The following is a 22,730-nucleotide window of genomic DNA, read 5'->3' as shown; positions in this document are numbered from 1 at the left end:
AAATTGCTATTTATCTGAATTACTGCTGCAGTGACTAGGAAAGGCTACAAGCAAAAATATTATTGCCAGTGTTTCCAATAAAGCCTGGATGTGCTGGAAGAAGATGAACGATGCTTTCCTGGTATAAACATCCCTAAGGGAGTATTCTAGCACTAGCAATCAGTGGACTCTTCAGTGGCTGTTATGGCAATGGAAGGGGATGAGCCTGGAGACCATGTTTTTTACCAACACCCTTGTCTCAGCTGATCCACGTTCCCCCATTCCTGTCCTAAAATCATGACTTATCCATCATGTGCCAATGCTCTGCTCAGTTTTGTTTACATCTAATTGTTCTCCTTCATTCTACCCATATTTCTGTCTCTTGTATTTTTCTTGCTGATTCCTATTGAGTCAACTCTTGCTCCTGGGTGCTTTCTCTCTGGGTCTCCTACTGGCTTAATTTCCAATTATGCTTCCCACCCCTGCCACATGGAGCCAGTGCTAATGAAATAAAGCATGTATGGACAGACATGCAGGAGAAACAAGTGGTTGTGAATATGCAATTCGTGAAGGACAAAACAACATAGCTTGGCGCAGTGTCTCACACCTGTAATCCCAGCACTTTTGGAGGCTGAGATGGGAGGATTGCTAGAGGCTAGGAGTTTGAGATCAGCCTGGACAACATAATGAGACTCCATCTCTACAAAAAAATCTAAAAATTGGCCAGGCATGGTGGTGCATGCCTGTAGTCCCAGCTACCTGGGGAGCTGAAGTGGGAGGATCACTTGAGCCTAGGAGGTCAAGTCTGCAGTGAGCTGTGATTGTGCCACTGCACTCCAGCTTGGGTGACAGAGTAAGATCCTGTCTACAAAATAAATAAATAAGTATATAATAATGGTCAAGCTACTGAACCTACTGCTGACACTAGACAGTTTGAGGGAGGAGTAAGTTATCAAAGAAGACAGCTCAGATGAACTCTCAGGTTTTTGGAGGTCTATCTCAGAGAATTATTCAGATGCAGCAGATCAGACATCATGCAATTTATCTTTCTGTCTAGGAATCCTTGAGACTTGAGTTTGTAACTTTAAATTATTGAAGCAAGTTGGAATGGATTCACTTTCATCCAGCATCTATCTCTTTAGTATCTTCCATAACACATAGATCTCCAGATAACCATAACCTGTGATCTCTGTTAATAATAATAATAATAATACAAAACAACTCCATTCACCTTCTCCCTAGATGCAGAAAGTTAATGGATACACCATGCTTTGTTTTATGGGGTTATACACTTGAAAGAAGAAGTTGTTGGTATTTACAAATCAATCATCATGAGTAATAACTAACTGTCTTCCTCTCCCAAAAAGCCTTTTATTCTGTTATTAATCAAGTCCCTATAAAGAGTATGAAATATTATTTGGGACTACAATTAAAATATTACCATTTGAAAGCCAGAACAAAAAAGGAGCTGGGAGATTTGGTAATATACTTCCTGAAAAGCTAATGAAGATAACACGCATTATTATTTTTTAAAAATCTCTCTTCGTGGGAATTTAAACAGAAAAAAAGCTAATGATTATTGGCCAGATATAGGAAACTACTCTAAGTTTGAATTTTAATATACCATACCTCAAAAAGTAAGGTTTTTTTTTTTTTGGGAGGGAAACTGGTGAACTAAGAGACAAAGGAAGAAGGGAGATTTACATTTTACTTTTGCCTGTTTGACTTGTTAAATGTCCATGTTATTAGTTTTTCAGATATGTACAGATATTACTTAATAAACATTTTAATCTTTTACGTAGCAAATGCAATAAAATAGAGCTAAAATTTAAACAGCTTTCTTATGAAATCTGTAAGTAGAAACCTGTGTAGAAAGGGAAGGCAAATTCTTCCTATGATCAAGATAAGTAATACACATTCATTATTAGCTTTTAAATTCATATCACCTTTGCTTTTCAATCTCATATCCAACTTCCCACAATTCCACATATTATCTTAATTAAGAACCACCATCTGTCTACATACTTACATTCTGGGGCCAAAATTATCTGTATAATGTTACCTCTTCTCTTCCCCTTTACATAAAGTTGTAATTAACCCATCTCACATGCTCCCATCTCATCACTGTAATGGTACCCATGACGGACTCAGGTAAAAATATCATTCCTAGCGATAGCTATTTGATTACAAATCAAATCCTCAAACTTAAATCTACATTTTTGAACATTTAAAAGATCACACTAGCAGGCTAATAATAAAAAAGAACCAATTAAAATATTGAAATAGAAAGAAAATAATGTAGTGTGATATGCAAAAAACACATCTTGGTGGTATCACTAATGAAACTGTTTTGATGAAATTCACAGAGAACTAGGTTTCTAGTGCCTGAAATATTTGTATTCTGAAGTATTTTTGACATAGAAAGATAAATGAATGCTTTCAGATTCCACTATCAGTGAACCAGAAAATAAAGATGATATTTCCAATTCATTTTGTACATAAGGATGATTGAAGCTTTTGAATATTAAAATGCTTAATAGGCAAAGATTCTATTTTTATAGTTTATAAATAAATGACCAGATATTTAGCTGTAATTCACATTTTAAACTAGAAACTTAAGCTTATTCATAGTAAAATACATATAACATACAAAGAGGGGCTGTGGAACGATGTATATGTCTACACTGTTAAACAACTTTCCATTTTGTGCTGATCTTAGCAATAACATGAGACATTATCTTGACTTAATTTCAATGTTAAATTTGTGTCTGTGTGGAGAGAGATAGATTTCAAGGAAATAAGGCAAATGGCAAAACAATGAAGTAAGATGAAGAGGATTGTGGTTTAAAGCATTCCCTTTATTTATTTGCACAGCATGGATTCACCATGAAAATATATCACTTTAATTTTTCCCACACCCAATGTAGAAACAGGTTCAAGAGTAATTTGTAAACACAAAAAGAACTGACAGTCAACAAAAGAGGCATCTTTTGTGTTTCTACTTAAAACTCCCAGCCCAGGTCTATTTAGAATGGCCTGTAGTCAACTTTATTTAACCTGACTTGTGGTTTCCATTTTCCTTCCAAGCCTTTCATGGTTAAGAACATTTTTAAGATTTGTAAGGCTGGCAAGCATCTGTCAAATAGGTCTATCTGATTATAATATCTGTCTAGTCAATCACGGAAGAGATCCATCAAAAGTCTATGGTTCAGAAGTCCTTGAAGCTGTTCTTAGCTTGATTCACTGCATCCTAGTGGATCCTTTTGTCTGGAAGTCTTTCCAACCACAGTGATTTAACAACTCAAATGATGTGTCTTGCACTGGCTCCATGTGTCTTTTCCCACTGCAGCCATCCTAGTTCAGACACTGTATCCCACAAGCAAGTATTCAAACAACTGGTAACTATTTTTTCTGCCTTCACCCCCTTCACCCTAACCTGCCTTCCACTGACAGATCAGGCCAGATCTACTTCTCTAAGAAACCCAGTGCTTGCTGGATGTCATCTAGATTTCTTCGTTTCTTTCCTTTTCTTTCTTTCTCTTTCTTTCTTTCTTTCTTTCTTTCTTTCTTTCTTTCTTTCTTTCTTTCTTTCTTTCTTCTTTCTTTTTCTTTCCTTCTTTCTTTCTTCTTTCTTTCTTTCTCTCTTTCTTTCCTCTTTCTTTCCTCTTTCTCTCTTTATTTTTTTTGATAGAGTTTTGCTCTTGTTGCCCAGGCTGAAGTGCAATGGTGCTATCTTGGCTGCCCACAACCTCCTCCTCCAGCGTTCAAGCGATTCTCCTGTCGCCGCCTCCTGAGTAGGTGGGATTACAGGCATGTGCCACCACGCCCGGCTAATTTTGTATTTTCAGTAGAGATGGGGTTTCTCCACGTTGGGCAGTCTAGTCTCAAACTCTGGACCTCAGGTGATCCAAACTCTGAACCTCAGGTGATCCGCCCGCCTCGGCTTCCTAAAGTGCTGAGATTACAGGCATGAGCCACCATGACCGGCAAGATTTCTAATGTTCAAAGTACTCCACATCACTCTTCCCAACTCCCCTTCACTAGACTCATTCCAACCCTCTCTTCAGGATAAACTAATTTAGTTGAGAGCCCTCCAAATATACCCAATATGGTTTCAGCACTGTCATTTAACTCAGCATCCCCTTGTCTGGAATGCCTCTTCCTTCTCCACTTCTTCTCAACTGCCTCTTTGCCTACTAAAATTCTACCTTCCTCTAAGGCCAATGCCAAAGATTATCACTTTCCCAGACTCTTCTTAATTGACTGGCCCAACAAGCATGATCTCCTTTTTCAGCAAGCTCCTGCTCTTTCAGCACCTGCAGTCAGCCTTCTCTATTGCTTATTCGCAGCATGCCTATATTAGTCTTTTCTCATGGCATACCCAAGACTGGATAATTTATAAAGGAAACAGGTTTAATGGACTCACAGTTGTACATGGCTGGGGAGGCCTCACAATCATGGCAGAAAGCAAAGAAGGTGTAAAGGCATGTCTTACATGGTGGCAAGCAAGAGAGGGTGTGTGCAGGGGACCTCCCCTTTATAAAATCATCAGATCTCCTGAGACTTATTCACTAATCATGAGAACAGCACAGGAAAGACTTGCCCCCATGATTCAATTACCTCCCACGTGGTCCCTCCCACAACATATGGGAATTACGGGAACCACAGTTTAAGATGAGATTTGATTGGGGACACAGCCAAACCATATCAACACCCCTTCCTCTTTTTTGACTCTAAGCTCCTGAACTTAGCTTATCCTTCTCTGTATATAATGACGCATCTTGTACTTTGTGTTTTGTAGGGGCTCAAGAAACACTGATTGAATGAAATGAACAAGGAAAGAGCAAGCAAGCTATGTATTTCGCTGGAACCTTTTACATGAGACTCAGGTTTCATTTTGAAGACACCCAGGTCAATGTGTAGATTATCTTGACTCCGCCTCTTTAAATAGAGCACAGATTGTTACATGCAAGTTGCATGCTAGTGTGTTTTAAGTAGAGAAACAAAAGGAGTGTCTTTACATTAGTGTTTTCTTCAAAGAAGATAGAGATCATTCAGGACGCTAGGTTTTTTTTTTTTTTCACTTATTTTGAGGATCTTTACAAAGGAAAATGGCACTTTGAAATCGCAAGGATGATGTAGCTATCTGGTTGGGTTTGATCCTGCCAGTTCCGCTAGGAGAAATCTTACTTCATATTGGCTGAATTGCTGACATGAGTTTTAAAGATAAAACAATTTGAGAAATTGAAAATGCAAAGCTGTCATTATTTTTACACTGTGTGTACACATTTTAAGCACATGTGATTCATAGTTCACTTTTTGAAAAATTCAATAGAACACTGTTCACCTAAATTTCAGAAAACATGCCTAATGTCGGTATTTTAGAATCACCATATTTCTATTATATTTTATGACATGAGTGGACAGGATATGATTCATGGCTTATTGGGGCCACCTTTCAATTTTCCTCTTCCCTTTTCATTTAACCCTTCAACAAAATTAATTAAATGCCTGGCACTATACTGGATATATCCGATGAGGTCAAAAGACATACTTCTTGTGAGCTATTTTATTTAGATATATTCCTTTTTATTTTCACACAAAATTTAAGTTTCACTATTGAAGTCACTGGTTCTCCCTAAAGCCAGTGTTTCTTGACTCTGTATTTGGTACCAATAGTATGATTCCTTTTCCTTGGGTTGAAGCAACAAAATCACCAAGGGCTTCAATATTTTTCACACAAATAGTTGCAATATTCTTCCAGTTAAATGTACTAACTTCAGTCTTTCTACACTTTAATGTATTATACACACATCTATATTCATCTTCCTAAAGTTTATTACTTAAGGACTAATGACTCGAACTATCCCTTATGGCATTTTGTAAAATTGTCCCAACCTACTTTTCCAATCTTAACATGCCACATTTTTTCGTAAAGATACCATTGACATAATTCAAACTCAATTATTTACTATCCCAAATATACCCTACCATTCTCCTCGTCTGTATATTTACTCAGGATCTTCCTCTCTGTGATCCTCTCTTCCTTCTCTACACAACCATAGAAATTCTGACATCCTCAAGAAAAACTTTGAACAACAATTTTTCTATAGTCTTAAACAACTCTCACTTGAAACTCATAGATGTCTCAGTTATATCATCCCTGGAAACCCATAGCTTATCATTTGTATTTTCTTTTTCTGGTTTTCATTTGTTTTTTCTTTAGAGACAGGGTCTTGCTCTGTTGCCCAAGCTGTAGTGCAGTGGTGTGGTCCTAGCTCACTGCAGCCTCAAACTCCTGGCCTCAAGTGATCCTCCTGCCTCAACCCCTCAAGTAGCTGAGACTACAGGTGCATGCCATCATACCAGCTAATTATTTCATTTTATTTATTTTATTTTCAGAGATAGAGTCTTGCTCTGTCAGCCAGGCTATAGTGCAATGGCATGACCATAGCTCGGTGCAGCCTCAAACTCCTGGCCTCAAGTGGTCCTCCTGCCTCAGCCTCCTGAGTAGCTGGGACTACAGGAGCACCCCACCATGGTTAATTTTTTAAATGTTTTTGTAGATATAGGGTCTCACAGTGTTGCCCAGGCTTGTCTTCAACTCCTGGGCTCAAGCGATCCTCCCACCTGAGCTTCCAAAGTAGCTACAGGTATGAGCCACTGCACCTGGGCATATTTCATCATTTGTATTTCCTAAGCAATTCCCCACATTCTGCTTCACTTTGCCTAATATTCCACTAAGCTACACACCTCTAAGGCAGTGGTAGACTTATTTACCATCACTCAGAGTTGGTGCTCAAAAAACTTCCATTTACTTGTTGATATTTCTGATTACAAATCTTCTTCTGAATCCTAAGTATCTTCTAGGTCTTATATTAAAGTATGGCAAAAAATGGCAATACTTAACATGGTCTCCACACCATCCAGAAGACCCCTGGTAAGATTCAGTGAAGGAAAGAGACTCTGTCTATGGTGCTTTGGGCATAGATGCTCACAGCCTCTTTGTACACCTATGGAATTTCTTTTAATTACTTCTTTACTTACTGTTCCATTTTTATGTGTTTTTCTCCTTCTTCCCTACCCCTGCATCATAAAGCCTACAGGGATATTCCCTGGCATTTTGCTTATTGCTTCTAGTAGCGCTTGAAGATTAAAATATTTCTGACTTCTGAGATGTACAATAAAGAATGATAATTACTTTGCTAGGATATTGCTAATCGCTAAACTAACCTCCAAGCTTGTGGAGAAAAATAAAATTTTAAAAATTTGAGCTGGATTTCAGCTTTATTTGAAGACTCTCAAATGAGTTGTCAATCAAAATAGGTAACATTCAAAGAAAAAAATGATCAAAGCTAATGCACATATGGTAGTGTGTTTTTGTGTATATATATATGTGTGTAAGTGCATATATATCTAAATATATATTATATATATATAATATATATATAGCGACTATATACATTAAAAGAAAATTTAAGATCACCAGCAGCTTCATTAAGCAGCCTTTCCTTCTATCTCTATTCCAATTTCTGCCATTTGGACAGTCTTACCACACTACCAAAAATGAATTAAAATTTGGAAGAAAAGCAGAGGTGATCTAGGTTGAAAATTATTATAAATACTTTTTTTGTCTGCTGAGAAGTTTTTCCAATAACCATACCCTTTCTTTGGTTTTATTTATACCTATGACTTTGTGATAAAATACAATGGTTTTCTCAATAAATATCCATCTTGAAATATAGAGTAAATTAAAAATAATAACTGCAGTCAAACCATAGATTACTTAAGGTGAATGGGTAGAAAACCACTTACCCCCGGTTGCCACAGTGATTTCACGTAGGAAGTGGCCATAAAATGGAAAATCGAAGGACAGATTCACTCTCTGCAAAGAACAACACCAGAGAAAAAAATCAATAATGTGTAGCATAGTAAATGTGAAATGAAGAGCCTTTCACTTAAAACAAAAATGATGCTTCTACTTTACCCCATAATTATTGTAGTTCTCTTTTAAAACCTGAGTCCTCGGTGGTACTAAAGAATAATTTTTTCTGATAATTAAAGTTTTGAAGTATGTGAAAAGAATAAAGTTAACATCACCACTGCATTTTAGTTGTCCACTGAATAATCAGTTCAGTCTTGATGATAAGCAACTTATTCTGAGATTCTTTTTAGTTTGACTAGTTCCTCCAAAATAGTAGAGCATGTTAGGTCAAGATTCATTGGATTAAAAATCAAAATAGATTTTATGTTACATTATTACATTTTTAATTTGTTTTCTATACATCCCATAATGAAAAGCAGTTTCACGGAAGAAGATGTCTTGCACTGGTGGATCTAGACCTGCAGAATTTTTTTTTTTTTTTTGAGTCAGAGTTTCTCTGTTTTGCCCAGGCTGGAATGAAGTGATGCAGTCTCAGCTCACTGAAACCTCTGCCCACCTGGGTTCAAACAATTCTCCTGCCTCATCCTCCCAAGTAGCTGGGATTACAGGTGCCAGCCACCATGCCAGACTAATTTATTGTATTTTTAGTAGAGATGGGGTTTCGCCATGTTGGGCAGGCTGGTCTCGAACTCCTGACCTTAGGTGATCCACCTGCCTCAGGCTCCCAAAGTGCTTGGATTACAGGCGTGAGCCACCATGCCCGGCTGACCTGCAGACATTTTCATCTTTCAAATACAATCAGCTCTCCAAATTTAGCATATTGTGTCCACTCTTAGAAACACAAGAGTTGTAGGATAAATAATATTGGTTACTGGAGAGCTACTTTTACTTGGTTTGGAGTAAATTACAGAGACTTAGGGAGAAAGTTCCTGGATTGCACCCTTTGTTTTCCTAAAATGGGGCCATGAACGTTAGCTCTTAATATTTAACTCAACAGGTATATAGTGTCTATTTTTTAAAATAATATATATTAAAATGTTAAAACCCAAAACATATTTAAAATCCTAATCTTTTTTATATGTTTGAAATGATATTAAGTAGATATTATTAGGCAAGAAACAAGAGAAACACTAAAAGTAATGGAAAAAACCGCAATTACTTTTGCACCAACCTAATATAATACAGATGATCAACTGAAATAAAAGTATCCAGAGGGAAAGTAATTAGCTGGTTGAGAGCCCAACAGCACACATGTACAAATTACCTATAACAACAGGCTATTACATTAAAATTCCACAGCTGCTATATTATATCTCTCCCAATATACAAACTTTAAATGTAGAAAAGTATATCTAGATTGAATTTAGCTTTCTCCAATTTTGCAAATAATTGCTTTTTTATAGCCATCACGATTTCTAATTACTTATTTGGCATGAAATTAATCACTCAAAATTTAAAGCGACTTTCAATTAGGTTTTCTTTTTAATGCAAGCCTCATCTTTATAAAAGGTTTATGATCGCTTTTATTTTGTGCTGACTAACAGGAACAACAAAACTCATTTTCACAGAGCTAACTGAAATAAGTGGTCACTAAGAACCCTAAAATGAAGGAAGAGTTCAATGGCAGGATCATTTATCTCAAAGATGTCAGGAATAATTTTATAAAAGCACTTGCTTATTATATTGTTTTCCATCATTCTAATTTATTTCCATGCTTATCAGTAAATTGGTAAAATTTACCTTATGCATTCTCACTTTCAGAGTCAGAGTTTGATTTAAACATATATCTCTAATGGACCCTATCAATTACCACCAAATATCAACCAAAACGCTATGACATGAGATTCTCAGCCACTGCAAGTATTTAAATATGTTTGGAATTAGATTAAGATATAAGTTAAAGACCTTTTCTTGAGGACAAATAGATCTTCAAAGGAAATTTGCAAATGCTTCAAGAATTCTGAAGAGCAACACCAGTGACTGAAATGCTCCCCTATTGAAATGACCAGTTTTCCTTAGTTACCACTATTGTCTGCTTCACTCTGATATGGAATCATGATGGCAATCTAGGAAGATACTGTCTGCTAAACAGTTGTGTAATCCATTCATTTCTTGCCAGTCGCTACTGATACTCTTCTCCAAACATCAGTCACTATCATTGCAATAACTTCCTCAGAAGTGTCATGGCTCTACTTCTCTTTAAATTCATTCTCTAAGCCAGGGCCTCAACTCCCAGGCCACAGGCCATGGCCTGTTAGGAACTGGGCTACACAGCAGGAGGTGAGCAGCAGGCAACCCAGGGAAGCTTTGTCTGTATTTACAGCTGCTCCCCATGGCTTGCGTTACCACCTGAGCTCTGTCTCCTGTCAGATCAGCACTGGCAGCATTAGATTCTCATAGGAGCGTGAGTCCTATTGTGAACTGCACGTGCGAGGGATCTAGGCTGCATGCTCCTTATGAGATCTAATTCCTGATGATCCATCACTGTCATCCATTACCCTCAGATAGGACCTTCTAGTTACAGGAAAACAAGCTCACGACTCCCACTGATTTTATATTATGGTGAGTTGTATAATCATTTCATTATATATTGTAATGTAATAATAATAGAAATAAAGTGCACAATAAATGTAATGTGCTTGAATCATCCCAAAACCATCCCCTCCTACCCTCTGTGGAAAAACCGTCTTTCATGAAACTGATTCCTGGTGCCAAAATGGTTGGGGCTTGCTGCTCTATATTACCTAGCATATCAATCCCCCACTTGAAATCATTCAATCTAGAATTCCATTTTCACTGAGAGTCACACCAACATGGTGAACATGAGTTCTAGGGCACACCATGAACTAGTCCCTGCTACTTGACAAGTTTTGCCTTCATACTCTCTGCTCCAGCCAGCCATAGGCAACATCTTTTAGTTCCTTGCACTTGCTACCCTTAGCTCTTGTCTGTGGTACGTACACATGACATCCCTTCTGACAACAATATTCTCTCAACCTTGGTCGGTCATGGCTTCCATATTCTTTAAGCCTTGGCTTAGTTTGGATTACCCCTAAAGCCAATCTTGATATAAGGACTTAGGGGCAGACAGTTTATTTGGAAGGTGATCCCAGATGGCACTTGCTCAAGGAACTAGGAAAAGTGAGACAACGAAAAGAAAAAAAAAACAATAGCAGGTACAGTGTTGGACATGTTATCATTATAGCCGGTTGGGCCTCAGTCCCCATGGACTGAGCAAAAGTAGAGAAAAAAAAACCAAACAAACAAAACAAAAAACAAAAACAAAACAAAGCAAAAACATGCCCGGAATCATTTCACTGGAGGTCAGGAGGCTGGGACATTCATCTTTCCAATCCTACAGGAAGGACTTTGTGATTAATTTGACTTAAAAGTTGGGAGTGAGTGAGAGACATCTGGAGTCAAGCACAGGTTTCTAAGATTTCTAGCTGGTTGACTGGTGAACCACAGGTCACCAATTGAGATTATGAATGCAGGAAGAAGAGCTATTTTGGTTAGCTGTGAGTGAGAAACTTTGCTGTGTCACTAATTAGTTATGCATCCTTTAATTAGATAATAAATGACCCCAAATAGTATATAAAACAAAGGACTCTTCTGCAACCAAAAAGGCTAACAGAACCCTGGGCATTGTCATAAAAAGCAATGTCAAAGAAAAAATCACAGCACTTTGGGAGGCCAAGATGGGCGGATCACGAGGTCAGGAGATCGAGACCATCCTGGCTAACACGGTGAAACCCCATCTCTACTAAAAATACAAAAAATTAGATGGGCGTGGTGGTGGGCACCTGTAGTCCTAGCTATTCAGGAGGCTGAGGCAGGACAATGGCATGAACCTGGGAGGTGGAGCTTTCAGTGAGCCACGATCACACCACTGCACTCCAGCCTGGGTGACAGAGCAAGACTCTGTCTCAAAAAAAAAAAAAAAAAAAAAAAAAGAAAAGAAATGTAATACTGAAACAATGGTGTAATTACTACAGCGTAAACATTATGCGCTCTTGGATTTCATCCTTTAAGAAATATTTAACATGAAAGAAAAAAAAGAGATTCAAGAAAATAGTGGTGGGAAGACCCAATAAATGGATTAAGAGTCTTGACAAAATAGAAGACAAAAGCTCTGAAGTAAAATATTAAAGAACATAAAAGGCATAAACAAAATCAACTGAATTTGCTAACTCATTTCTTAAAAACTATGGAAAACAGTTAACTATTCAAAAGAAGGGGGAATGGTAACTTTGAGACAAACAAAAAAAGTATTACGTCTTCATATGGTAGAAAATAAATTTATGAAACATTTTTTGAAGACTTGGTCGAAGCGTACAGAGTCCAGGTGGTTTGCAGTAAATTTATGGCACCTACATCCATATACGACTGTGCCTTAAGGCCACATCATGCTTTCCCAAAACATATCCCATTACAATTTCTCGGGGCAACAGACTATCAGACTCATTCAGGTCATACTCCTAGATTTCTGAGTGTGCCTACACCTCTTCTTGCCTTCTTTACATATTTTTCCTATGTTAATTGCTATCCATTTTCACACTAATTATTACAATCTCTGCTAATTCTTTTTTAATAACACAGGAATTATAATCCTAAATATACCCAATTCCCATTTGACTTGTTTGCCTATTTCTCAGTGGTATTGCAAGGATGAATTAATTAGTCAATGCCTCAAAACCTTGAATACAGAAGACTTCTAATAAAGAGCTAAGAATCTGGAGTGGGCACATTTACAGTCCTCAAAGCCATGTTTTAAAATGTCACTAACAAAAACTTCTTTTTGTTTTAGGACAGTTTCTTATTTACCATCATAAAGCCCTACTTTTCTGACTCCCCAAGTCTTTTTATTTCAGCTTTATAAGAAATAATCCTGCTGAAAGTGGCTTGTAGGAAGAAAATTAGTAGTCACTGTGATTTTAATAATTGCTGATCTCATGAGTTTACCATAGCAAAGGATCAAAAGAATACAATGAGCATCCACTTATTCAAGAATGAATTGATAAATTAATTAGTTTTTACAGACATATTATAATATTCTATTTTTAATCATTCAAATAATTATGTTTGAGGGGCACATATTTGTCTCCCGAAACTCTCAAATAGGTGAGATGTTATTCTTATTAGTAAAGTGGTATTTATGATTTTTTTTCAAAAAACAATTTCAAATACAAGATCAAATAAATATTGAGTCACATTATTTTCAGTTCATTTATTTACATCAAGTATTAACTTTGGGAAGAGTTGTAAAATATAAGAAAAATTATATTTGTTTTATTTATGTAAATATTTCTAGTATATTGGCTTATTTCCGGTAACATTTACATCTCTAATACCTAAAAATGATTAAACAAATACCATATACCTATAATAAATTTAACTGGGATGTGATATTTTCTTCCAAGATACATGTAACAATTTACTAACTTTATTGAAACTGTATAAGGTCCACATAAAATTTACTCATCTATAAGTGCTTAGAATAGGTTATTGTTGTCTTGCTCCTTTACTCATCATAAAACACACATTTTATCATCTTCTTTTAATGGAAGTATATGGAACTGTATTTTTAAATATTTAATCACTCTTCCCAAATTATTCAATGCTTTAGCTGGTTTTGGAGTTGCTGAGACCTGAAATTACATTTCAGCTTTGGTACTTAGTAATTGTCCGATTTCATACGTTATTTAACCTTTTTAATTTTTTAAATTTATTTTTTATTATTTATTTATTTATTGAGATGGAGTCTCGCTCTGCCACCAGGCTGGAATGCAATGGCGTGATCTTGCCTCACTGCAACATCTGCCTCCCAAGTTCAAGTGATTATCCCGCCTCAGCCTCCCTAGTAGCTGGGACTACAGGCATGAGCCACCATACCCAGCTGATTTTTGTGTTTTTAGTAGAGACGGGATTTCACCATGCTGGCCAGGATGGCCTTGATCTTTTAACCTCATGATCCGCCCACCTCGGCCTCCCAAAGTGCTGGGATTACAGGCGTGAGACACCGCGCCCAGCCTATTTAACCTTTTAAAGCCACAGTTTGCTCATCTGTAAAGTCAAGACACTTCTTCGAAAGATTATCATAAGGATCGAATGACCAAATAATACCTGGACCATCATAAGCACTGAGTCAATGAAGTATAACAATATACCGTGTACATGAAGGTGTCTAGCAATAGTTCTTTAAAACTAGTTTCCTAAACAAGCATAGCTCCTTATTTCATTCCTAATAAATAGGTGAACATTATTTATGTTATTTCAAATACACCAGTGCATTATCACAGCTCTTAAAGAATTAAACCAATTCTGGTAAATTGTTTTTCTAATAGAATCGGTATCACAATTAGACATGTTTCTAGGCAATGCTACGATGTCTTCATTTTTGTTATATTAAAATAATCATAAGTATTGTATATGCAGGTGTTAAAAGAATGAAATTACATTTAATAGATCAGACATTATGCTAAGTATTTTGCCTGTAGTTAGCAAGAGTGAATGCTAAAATCAGTAGGTAGAAGTATAATGAGAAGCAGGACATTTGTATAGTCTCAAAGCATCTTTCAACAAGATTTTTTTAATTACAAAAGGAAAAAATGGTAGCTTTACAGTGAAAAGACAAAACCTGGTAGGTATCACCTTAACCAGGTAACCAAAATTAATCTCACCACTAATGAGACATATTGTCATCATGTACCTCATGATACGATGCACGAGGAAGGACAAAATATCATCCCCATTGTAGTATTGCCAAAAACAGAGACCTACATTTAATCATAAAGCAAGAGTAGACACTCAAAATCAGGGACATTGTACAGAATAACTGACCAATACTCTTTAAGTGTGTCATGTTCATGAAAGGCAAAGACTGAGGAATTCTTACAGATTGAAGGAGGCTAGAATATTTGACAAATAAATGCTATATGGGTCCTAGGTTGGATCTTGAATAAGAAAAAATAATTTGCTGACAAGTAGCAAAATTGGAATAAAGCCCCTGGATTAGCTAAGAGTATAGTACCAATGCGAATTTGTTTATATTGTCAATGGTACCATGAGTATATAAGGTGTTAAAATTTATGGCACTAGGTGAAATCTACGTGGAAACTCTTTAAAAATTTTTGCAAGTTTTTTATAAGTCTGAAATTATTTCAAAACAAAATTTTACAAAAATAAAGGATGAGTGATAAATTCAAATCACCAGTAGGCATTAGAGCTAAGACTTCAATCCAAACGAGTTGGGCTCCAAAATCCTGCATCTTGACAACTGTATAATTTCTATATTTCTTCTTTTATAGTACGTGATTCATTTCCTACCTGTTATAAGCTTTCAGTGACTCTGTTTTCTACCTGGAATCTTTAAGACTGTCAGTCTTTTGCTCTTGGTAGACATAACAACATAATTTTCTCTAAAATTTAGTAGTAGTAAAACATCATTTGAAACCACCTAGACACATGAGGCCAGAGACACAAAAGAGTGAAAATTTGAGAAAGGCACAGAGCGGTCTAATCAGATCAAATGCACCAAATAACAGGAACTGGGCTAACAGAGCACCAAGCTGGGCTGAGCCTTTGCACCATCAGCAACACCTGGGCCTAGGCACAACAGGTGGCCCCTGCTCGCCCAGCGACCAGCCCAGCCTCAATGACTTTTCTTTTTTTTTTTTTTTAACATTCCAGGATCAGATGTTTTCATTTCTTACCCTCTAAGTATAGTTCCAGGAGCCTGTCTTCTAAATGTATAAAACATTTACTTTCTTTTTTAAAATTCTCAGTGGTCATTTCGTGCTTTATTCCCCTATTAAACTGAAATAACTTTGCTTATACAAGTAATATAGGCCAGGTGCGGTGGCTCACACTTGTAGTCCCAGTGCTTTGGGAGGCAGGAGGATCACTTGAGGCCAGGAGTTTGACACCAGCCTAGGCAAAATAGCAAGACCCTGTCTCTACAAAAATAAAAAAGAATTAGCCCGGCATGTTGGCCTGCAATTCCAGCTACTGGGGAGGCTGAGGCAGGAGGATTGCTTGAGCCTAGGAGATCCAGGCTGCAATGAGCTGTGATCATACCACTGCAATCCAGCCTGGGTGACAGAGCAAGACCACATCTCTAAAAATATAAAAAATAAAAGTAATATAAACTAAAAAGTGGTTCACAGAAAAATGTTAAAATTGATAGGCTTTCACAACAAGCAAATATCAAAGATGGAAAATAAAATATGGAAAGGCATATATGTGAATAAGAGCATTGCGAACTTCCTTGTTATACCCTAAAGTAAGATCCTGCTTCTAGACCACAAGTGGGCCTAGTGTATCCCAAAATAAAATAGCATAGTGGCCAGGATAACTAATAATGCTTTTACCATGTAGAATTTTTTTAAATGGGATTTTAACCATTCTCATACTCTGGAAGGAGCTGACAGACATAGGTCATTAATCCAGTCCCTGAAAACTCTGGAAACCTAATTAAAAGATCAAAATGTCCATGGAAAGGGGCTGATCAATACACAAATATACAAACAGAGAACTGGCTACTTCTTTCAGAATAAAGTCCATCAATTGAATTGATTTTCTGAGTTAGAAATTCTAACCTCTTCACCACTTTTTTCATAGCAGAACTTAGAACTTAATTAATCCTGGCTATTGAATGGTGCTCTTCAAGAGAATATTCATAAACTGGAAAACAAAATTCAAACATTTTCAATTACCTGATGCTGGTGCACATGAACTTGAGAATAAGTGAACAATCACCATATCTTTTGACCTCTCTCACTGCATGGTTCCCAGAAAACACGTGGCTACATTAGCTTGCCTGTACTTGCAAACGCTGAGAATTATTCTTATTAGTTATGTGATATTTACAACTCAGGCAGAATTCAGAGAGTCCAGCTGTTCAGGGATACAGAGAGAGTGTGACAGGATTTTATAAAGAACACTTCAAGGAAACATGGGGTTTGGGTGAGAGCCAGAAGAAATTGCTTCTAGATTTTTCATGCTACCCTAGAAGCAAGTCAAGAGAGTTCTCCAAGCTTCTCAAACCTCGAGGTGCAAATGAATCACCTAGGGTTCTTGTTACAATTCAGATCCAGATTCAGGGGGCTGAAATCCTGCATTTGTAGCAAGCTCCTGGTACTTCTGATACTGCCTCCTGAACCCCACTTTGAGTAACAAAGCTCTGCTATGTAAGTGGCCTTTGAAACTCCAAAACCATTGCTGTAAGGAAACTAAGAGTGAAATAGTTTAAAAGGATGAATAGACTTGTTTCTGGAAAACATAATCTCACTTTACCTGGTAGCACTTGTATGCCCTAAAATTTTCCATTGACAGAACTGAAATCTAGAGGTTCCTGATAGACAAGTGTCTTTAAAACTATGATTTGCAAAACCTGAAGGTTGTGATGTTTTTGTGACATCCTTGACCAATGATCCTCAAACAGGGCAAGACAGAAAAATATTTTGTGTTTATCGTTCAGATAATGGAAAGGTCCTTCCTTTTCTCAGTTGCTAACAATCTGCCTTTCAGAGAACAAACTCCCTAATTTCCATTCAGTGGAAAATGACTGTTTTAAAGGTAAGTGTTTGCATAATAATTATTATTATCGATGTAACAGATATCTTGGACACTATGCCAGGTATTGCTTTAGCATTGTATAAATGCTAAATTATTTAGTCCTAATGACAACCTTAGGAGGTAAGTGCTGTTATTACTTCTATTTAATAGATGAGGAAGTAATTAAGAAAGAGTAAATAATATACTCAATGTTAAACCTCACAGTTGGCAAAGTGAGGACTCATATCCAGGCAGTCTGGTTCCAAGTCCATGTGTGTTGACACTACTTCAAGCTGCCACTCCACTAGCATGTTAGGATGAAATGTTCCTAACACACAGAAATGATGAATCCTCTATGTGATGGGTACCCTAAATGCTCCAACTTGATCATTACACATTCTATGCATGTAACAAAATATCACCTGTACCCCATAAATATGTAAAATATTATGTACCAATTAGAAAATATTTGGAATTCAGTGGATAAAGATCATGAGCGAAGTGACTAAATAATTCAAAATTAAATTGCTGTTTGAAATTGAAAGTTAGACCAAGTTCAATTTTAATTCTTCATCCTCCTTTGCTAACTTCTCTTTTTTTAAAAAAAAAATTATTGGAAATAATCTCAAATGAAAGAATAGTTACAAAAAATAATACAAAGAGCCCCCCACATCTTTTTTTTAATTCAGATTCGTGTTTTCCATTTTGCCACATTTATCAACTTTCTGATTTTTTTCAAAAACTAAGTACATTGATGCTTCTCAACACAGCGTCCGAGAGTTGCTCCCTTATGACATCCTTTTTGCATCCTACAGTTTAGCCCACATGGAATCAGGACTAATGTGCTTCACCTTGGCCCAGTTATTAAACTTGAACCTTACTTGGCATTTCTTTTCAGACAGATGCTGCAGGGTAGGAAATTTCTGGCAATTTATCATTAATAGAGAGTGTCTAATAGGGTTTCACTTCCAGTCCCGTTGGCATTTTAACAGAGCACTTCTAGCAAAATGAGAAAAAAAGATGCCTATTCTCTGGGGCTGGGAATTCTCATGGGAATACTATGTCTAGAACACTAGACATTCTGATGGGAATGCAGTTTATAAACAATCCACATAGAAACCTGGCCATTTTGCATAGGGTATTATCCATCCATCACCTAAGTGATACACTATAATTAGGTAGAAAGGAACAGACAAAAATAAAGATATTGGGACCAGGTATAAAAAATATTTTTAAAATATACTGAAATACTAACCTACCCAGGAAAACTCAATCCTCAAACACAATCCTTTATAATTTAAGATTTTTCACAAGAATTAAGATTATTTGCTTTCGGATGTGTTTACTCTAAAAAAAATTATATTCCATTTACAGTTTGCTAAGTTTTCTGTTATGAAACATTTTCTTTCAAAGGAGCCATGTAAAATCTTTATCATTTAATAACTTTAGGATGAGAATATGTTTTACACTCATGTTATGTAAAATTAAACCATCGTTAAGTCTTCATAGGCTCCTGAAGAGATGGCAGAAAAGATGATAAGAATTAAGTTAGAAAAGAGAATCTCAGGTGAAAGGCAGAGTAAATACCTGCCTTGTTTATTGCACCTGAGACATGGTTGAGGGGTCTCCCTTTTAGCAGCCTTTATGATTATAAAAGTTTAATATGGAACCTTCTAACAAGATTTATCAGAAACCTAAAATGTTTGCCTCACTCGTGCCTTTAAAAGGTGAATAGATGTTTATCTATCTAGAATTTATTTGATAGCCTTCACTGGTAATAGAGAATGTATTATATTACCTTTCATGGCTAATTTTATGTAAAAGAATGGTGCTCATCCTCCACTAAAGACCCAAGATGAAGAAATAAGATTAAATTGTAATGAAATAGGAACTCAAATATGATCTGTCAAATAAGAAGGCAACTTCTTGCTTTGGGAAGCTAAGATTTGTTATATGCAAAAGAAATGGATCAATGTGAATTTCTTAAGGCAGCTGTCCTCAAGGCTCTCCAAAGTCCTTTCCATGTCTAAAATGTGGTTCCTAGATTCAGGAAGAACAGCAAGGGTAGATTAAATTATTAGTAATATGCATGTATTTATGTAATTATGTCAGTAAAAGGAGTTGGTTAACTTCAGCATATTAGGTGGGCTTAAGGAATTTTTAATCTGTCGTGAGTGCCATCGGCAGGACAGCGGTAGATTGTTCCATGTACTTATTGGCTTCCAGGCTGGTGGACCAGCCCATTTCCCAGGCATGCAGAGAAATACAATTCAGCCACTCTAATCATGTTAATTTTGTGCAATGAAAAAGAGTCAGGCCCTGGAATAATACTTGGGACAAAGGGGATTAACCTCAAGTTTGGTAAGTGACCTAAGTATAATTCAAGTAAAATGAATTAACGGTAGAATGTGTTAAACTACATAAGTAACTATAAAGTGCCATAAAATCTCATTTGAATATATTGTATGTGGTAGGCAGGACAGACATTACTATCACAACTACATAGTACAGGATGAAATTGACAGGGAATTTAGGGATTTGCCCAAGGTCTCATAGTTGTAATAAACTTGAATTTGGATCCGATGATGCCAAATCCTATGCTTTTGAATCCCTATTATTTTTTAAACAAATTAATCTATGATTACTTTGGAATGTACATCTGTTTCTTAGGAAGTTGAAGACTAGAACACATCTTTTAAATATCCAAAGAGAATTCCTTTAATATTTTATAACCATATGAATGTTCTGAGTATTTAGAATTTGATTAGAGCAAAAGTATGAATAGTATTGAATAAAATATTACATTATGTCCAGTATATTTCTTCCTTTATGTATGTAAAATACTTTATTAAACTGAAATTAAGCTAAAGAGACATAGGCAGATACAACTTATCCCAATCTGTTATCAAACTTGAGGAAAATCCTACAAGCAAAGACAAGTAAGACCAGGCTGATAAACTTGTGTCTCACTTGAATTGAAGCAACTCAAAAGACAGAATGCAGTAAGTTTATTCAACCAGTCAAACGAGAGAGTAAATAAAAAGCAACCTACTGTTTGACATTATGAACAGAACTCAGGCAAAAATGTGCAGTCTAGATAATAGCCTAATAGAGAAAGTAAATTAAACTGCCTTTCAATTTAATCATTTTGAAAAATGAGCACTTATCAACAGATTTTTGGATGCAAAGAAAAAAATAAATATATCCAATATGAAAAACCAACTCACTAAAGTCACCATAAACAGCTAAATTTAGTTATCCCAACATAAACATTATGCAAATATGAGACCCATGGTAATGCTAGCTGAAGCAATGAGTTATTTTCCTGAAGGGAACAAAAGAACCCTCCAGAAAACTTAATTTTTTAAATGAAATTTTCTATGTATATTCAAGTAGTCAGAAATGTCATCAAGGACAGTTCAATATAAAAATTTTAAACAATCAACACATAAAAAGTCATACAAGTTTCATCAAAAACCTTACCTGCATTATGACAGATATAGAGTGAGACAGACAGAGAACAGCACTTCAACCATTTCATTTTGCTGGTGTTTCATATTTAAAGAATCAATCTTCCTACCAACATATAGAAAGATAAAAAAATATTTAAGCCAGAGTATGTTTATGTCTGGCAAACAGTATATTGGCAATTGTTTGGCAAAAATATATACAAAGAAAGATATAAATAGAAATATATAGATCTATCAGTCATCTTTACCTATCTATCCATCCATCTATCTGTTTTTTTTTATTATTATACTTTAAGTTTTAGGGTACATGTGCACAACGTGAAGGTTAGTTACATATGTATACATATGCCATGTTGGTGTGCTGCACCCATCAACTCGTCATTTAACATTAGGTATATCTCCTAATGCTATCCCTCCCCCCTCACCCCACCCCACAATAGGCCCCGGTGTGTGATGTTCCCCTTCCTGTGTCCATGTGTTCTCATTGTTCAATTCCCACCTATAAGTGAGAACATGCGGTGTTTGGTTTTTTGTCCTTGCGATAGTTTGCTGAGAATGATGGTTTCCAGCTTCATCCATGTCCCTACAAAGGACATGAACTCACATCCATCTATTAATATATCTGTCTACCTAGCTATCTTTCCATCTACCCATCCATCTATCCTATACCTATATCTCTATCCATTCTTCCATCCGTCATCCATCCATCCGTCTGTCCATCCATCCATCCATCCATCCATCCATCCATCCATCCATACTTACGCATCTACAAATTTATCTATCAGAGAGACTCTTAGAGAGACTCAGGTATTAACTTACCCGGGAATGACAAGATGCTAAGTCAGTTTAGCAAGACTCCCCACCCTTGCTATCTGACCATCCTCAATACGGATCAAACCCTCATCCCCCACGCTTGCTATCTAATCATCCTGACCCTCCTTCAGTAAAAATCCTAACAACTCAGTTTAGGCACAATCACCACTAACTTCTCACATCTCACGCCCTCCACTGACGCCCACTCTGCTCTTGGCCAAATTTTCCGTCTTGCTCATGCTACATTCAGAACTGAGCCCAGTTCTGCATCAAGGTTCTTTCCCTCATTGCAATAGCCCTAAATACAATCTGGCTTTAATGCTTTAACTACTTTCTTTGACAGGGGTTATTATTTTTTTGTTGTAAAGAATTAGAACTCTCAAACAATAATACTCAGGAACTGTATGGTTTTGTTGAAGTTTTCAGTGTTCTTTTATAACTATTTCATTTTTATTCTCCACACCGCACTGTGAGGCAGTAAAGGCAGGCATTTTTACCCCCTTTCTTCCAGGTTACAAAATTGAGGTGCAAAGAGGCCAGAATCCACCAAAATAAGTGTTGGAGATAAGGTCTCCTAACTTCAAACACTGGACTCCTTCCACCAGGACAGAGATATATCTGTAGGAGTTGTGAATCAGAATGTCATCAACTGTCATTTCAGAAGACAAAATAATTCTAATATGTCTGGCAGTTGAATCAAACTCTGTGTCCAGAAATAAATTAAATAACATGGATGTAGAAATATAGAGGAAAATCACAAAAATGTGGAATTTGAAATGTCTACCAAGAGGGAAAAGAACAAGTCCAGGCCGGTTTCTAGGTTTATAGTCAGAAACTTTTAGATTTGCAAACTGAAAACTGTGTAGCTCTGAATGAAGGATAAAATAACCAGATAACTGTGAGAATTTTAATATAAAGTGCCTGCCTCGTTGCTTACCATATGGTAGGAACTCATACCAATTCTTTACTTTGGTTTATCTAGAAAGACATGGTCTTTGCCTTAATTTGTCAGCTGCAAAACTTAGGTT

General features: G+C 36.4%; 1 protein-coding gene across 1 annotated transcript in view; it reads right to left on the bottom strand.

Moving 5' to 3' along the window:
• The window catches only part of PLXDC2 (plexin domain containing 2), a 477,109-nt gene that overhangs the window by 217,577 nt on the left and 236,802 nt on the right, over positions 1-22,730 (bottom strand). Inside the window, exon 4 of the mRNA XM_031015325.3 lies at positions 7,795-7,864. Coding sequence (XP_030871185.2) covers positions 7,795-7,864 — 70 coding nt within the window. The remainder of the gene's footprint in view (positions 1-7,794; positions 7,865-22,730) is intronic.

The sequence above is a fragment of the Gorilla gorilla genome, chromosome 8, assembly GCF_029281585.2.
Source record: "Gorilla gorilla gorilla isolate KB3781 chromosome 8, NHGRI_mGorGor1-v2.1_pri, whole genome shotgun sequence".
In the NCBI taxonomy this organism is placed as follows: Eukaryota; Metazoa; Chordata; class Mammalia; order Primates; family Hominidae; genus Gorilla; species Gorilla gorilla.
This window is presented reverse-complemented; position numbering and strand designations above follow the sequence as displayed.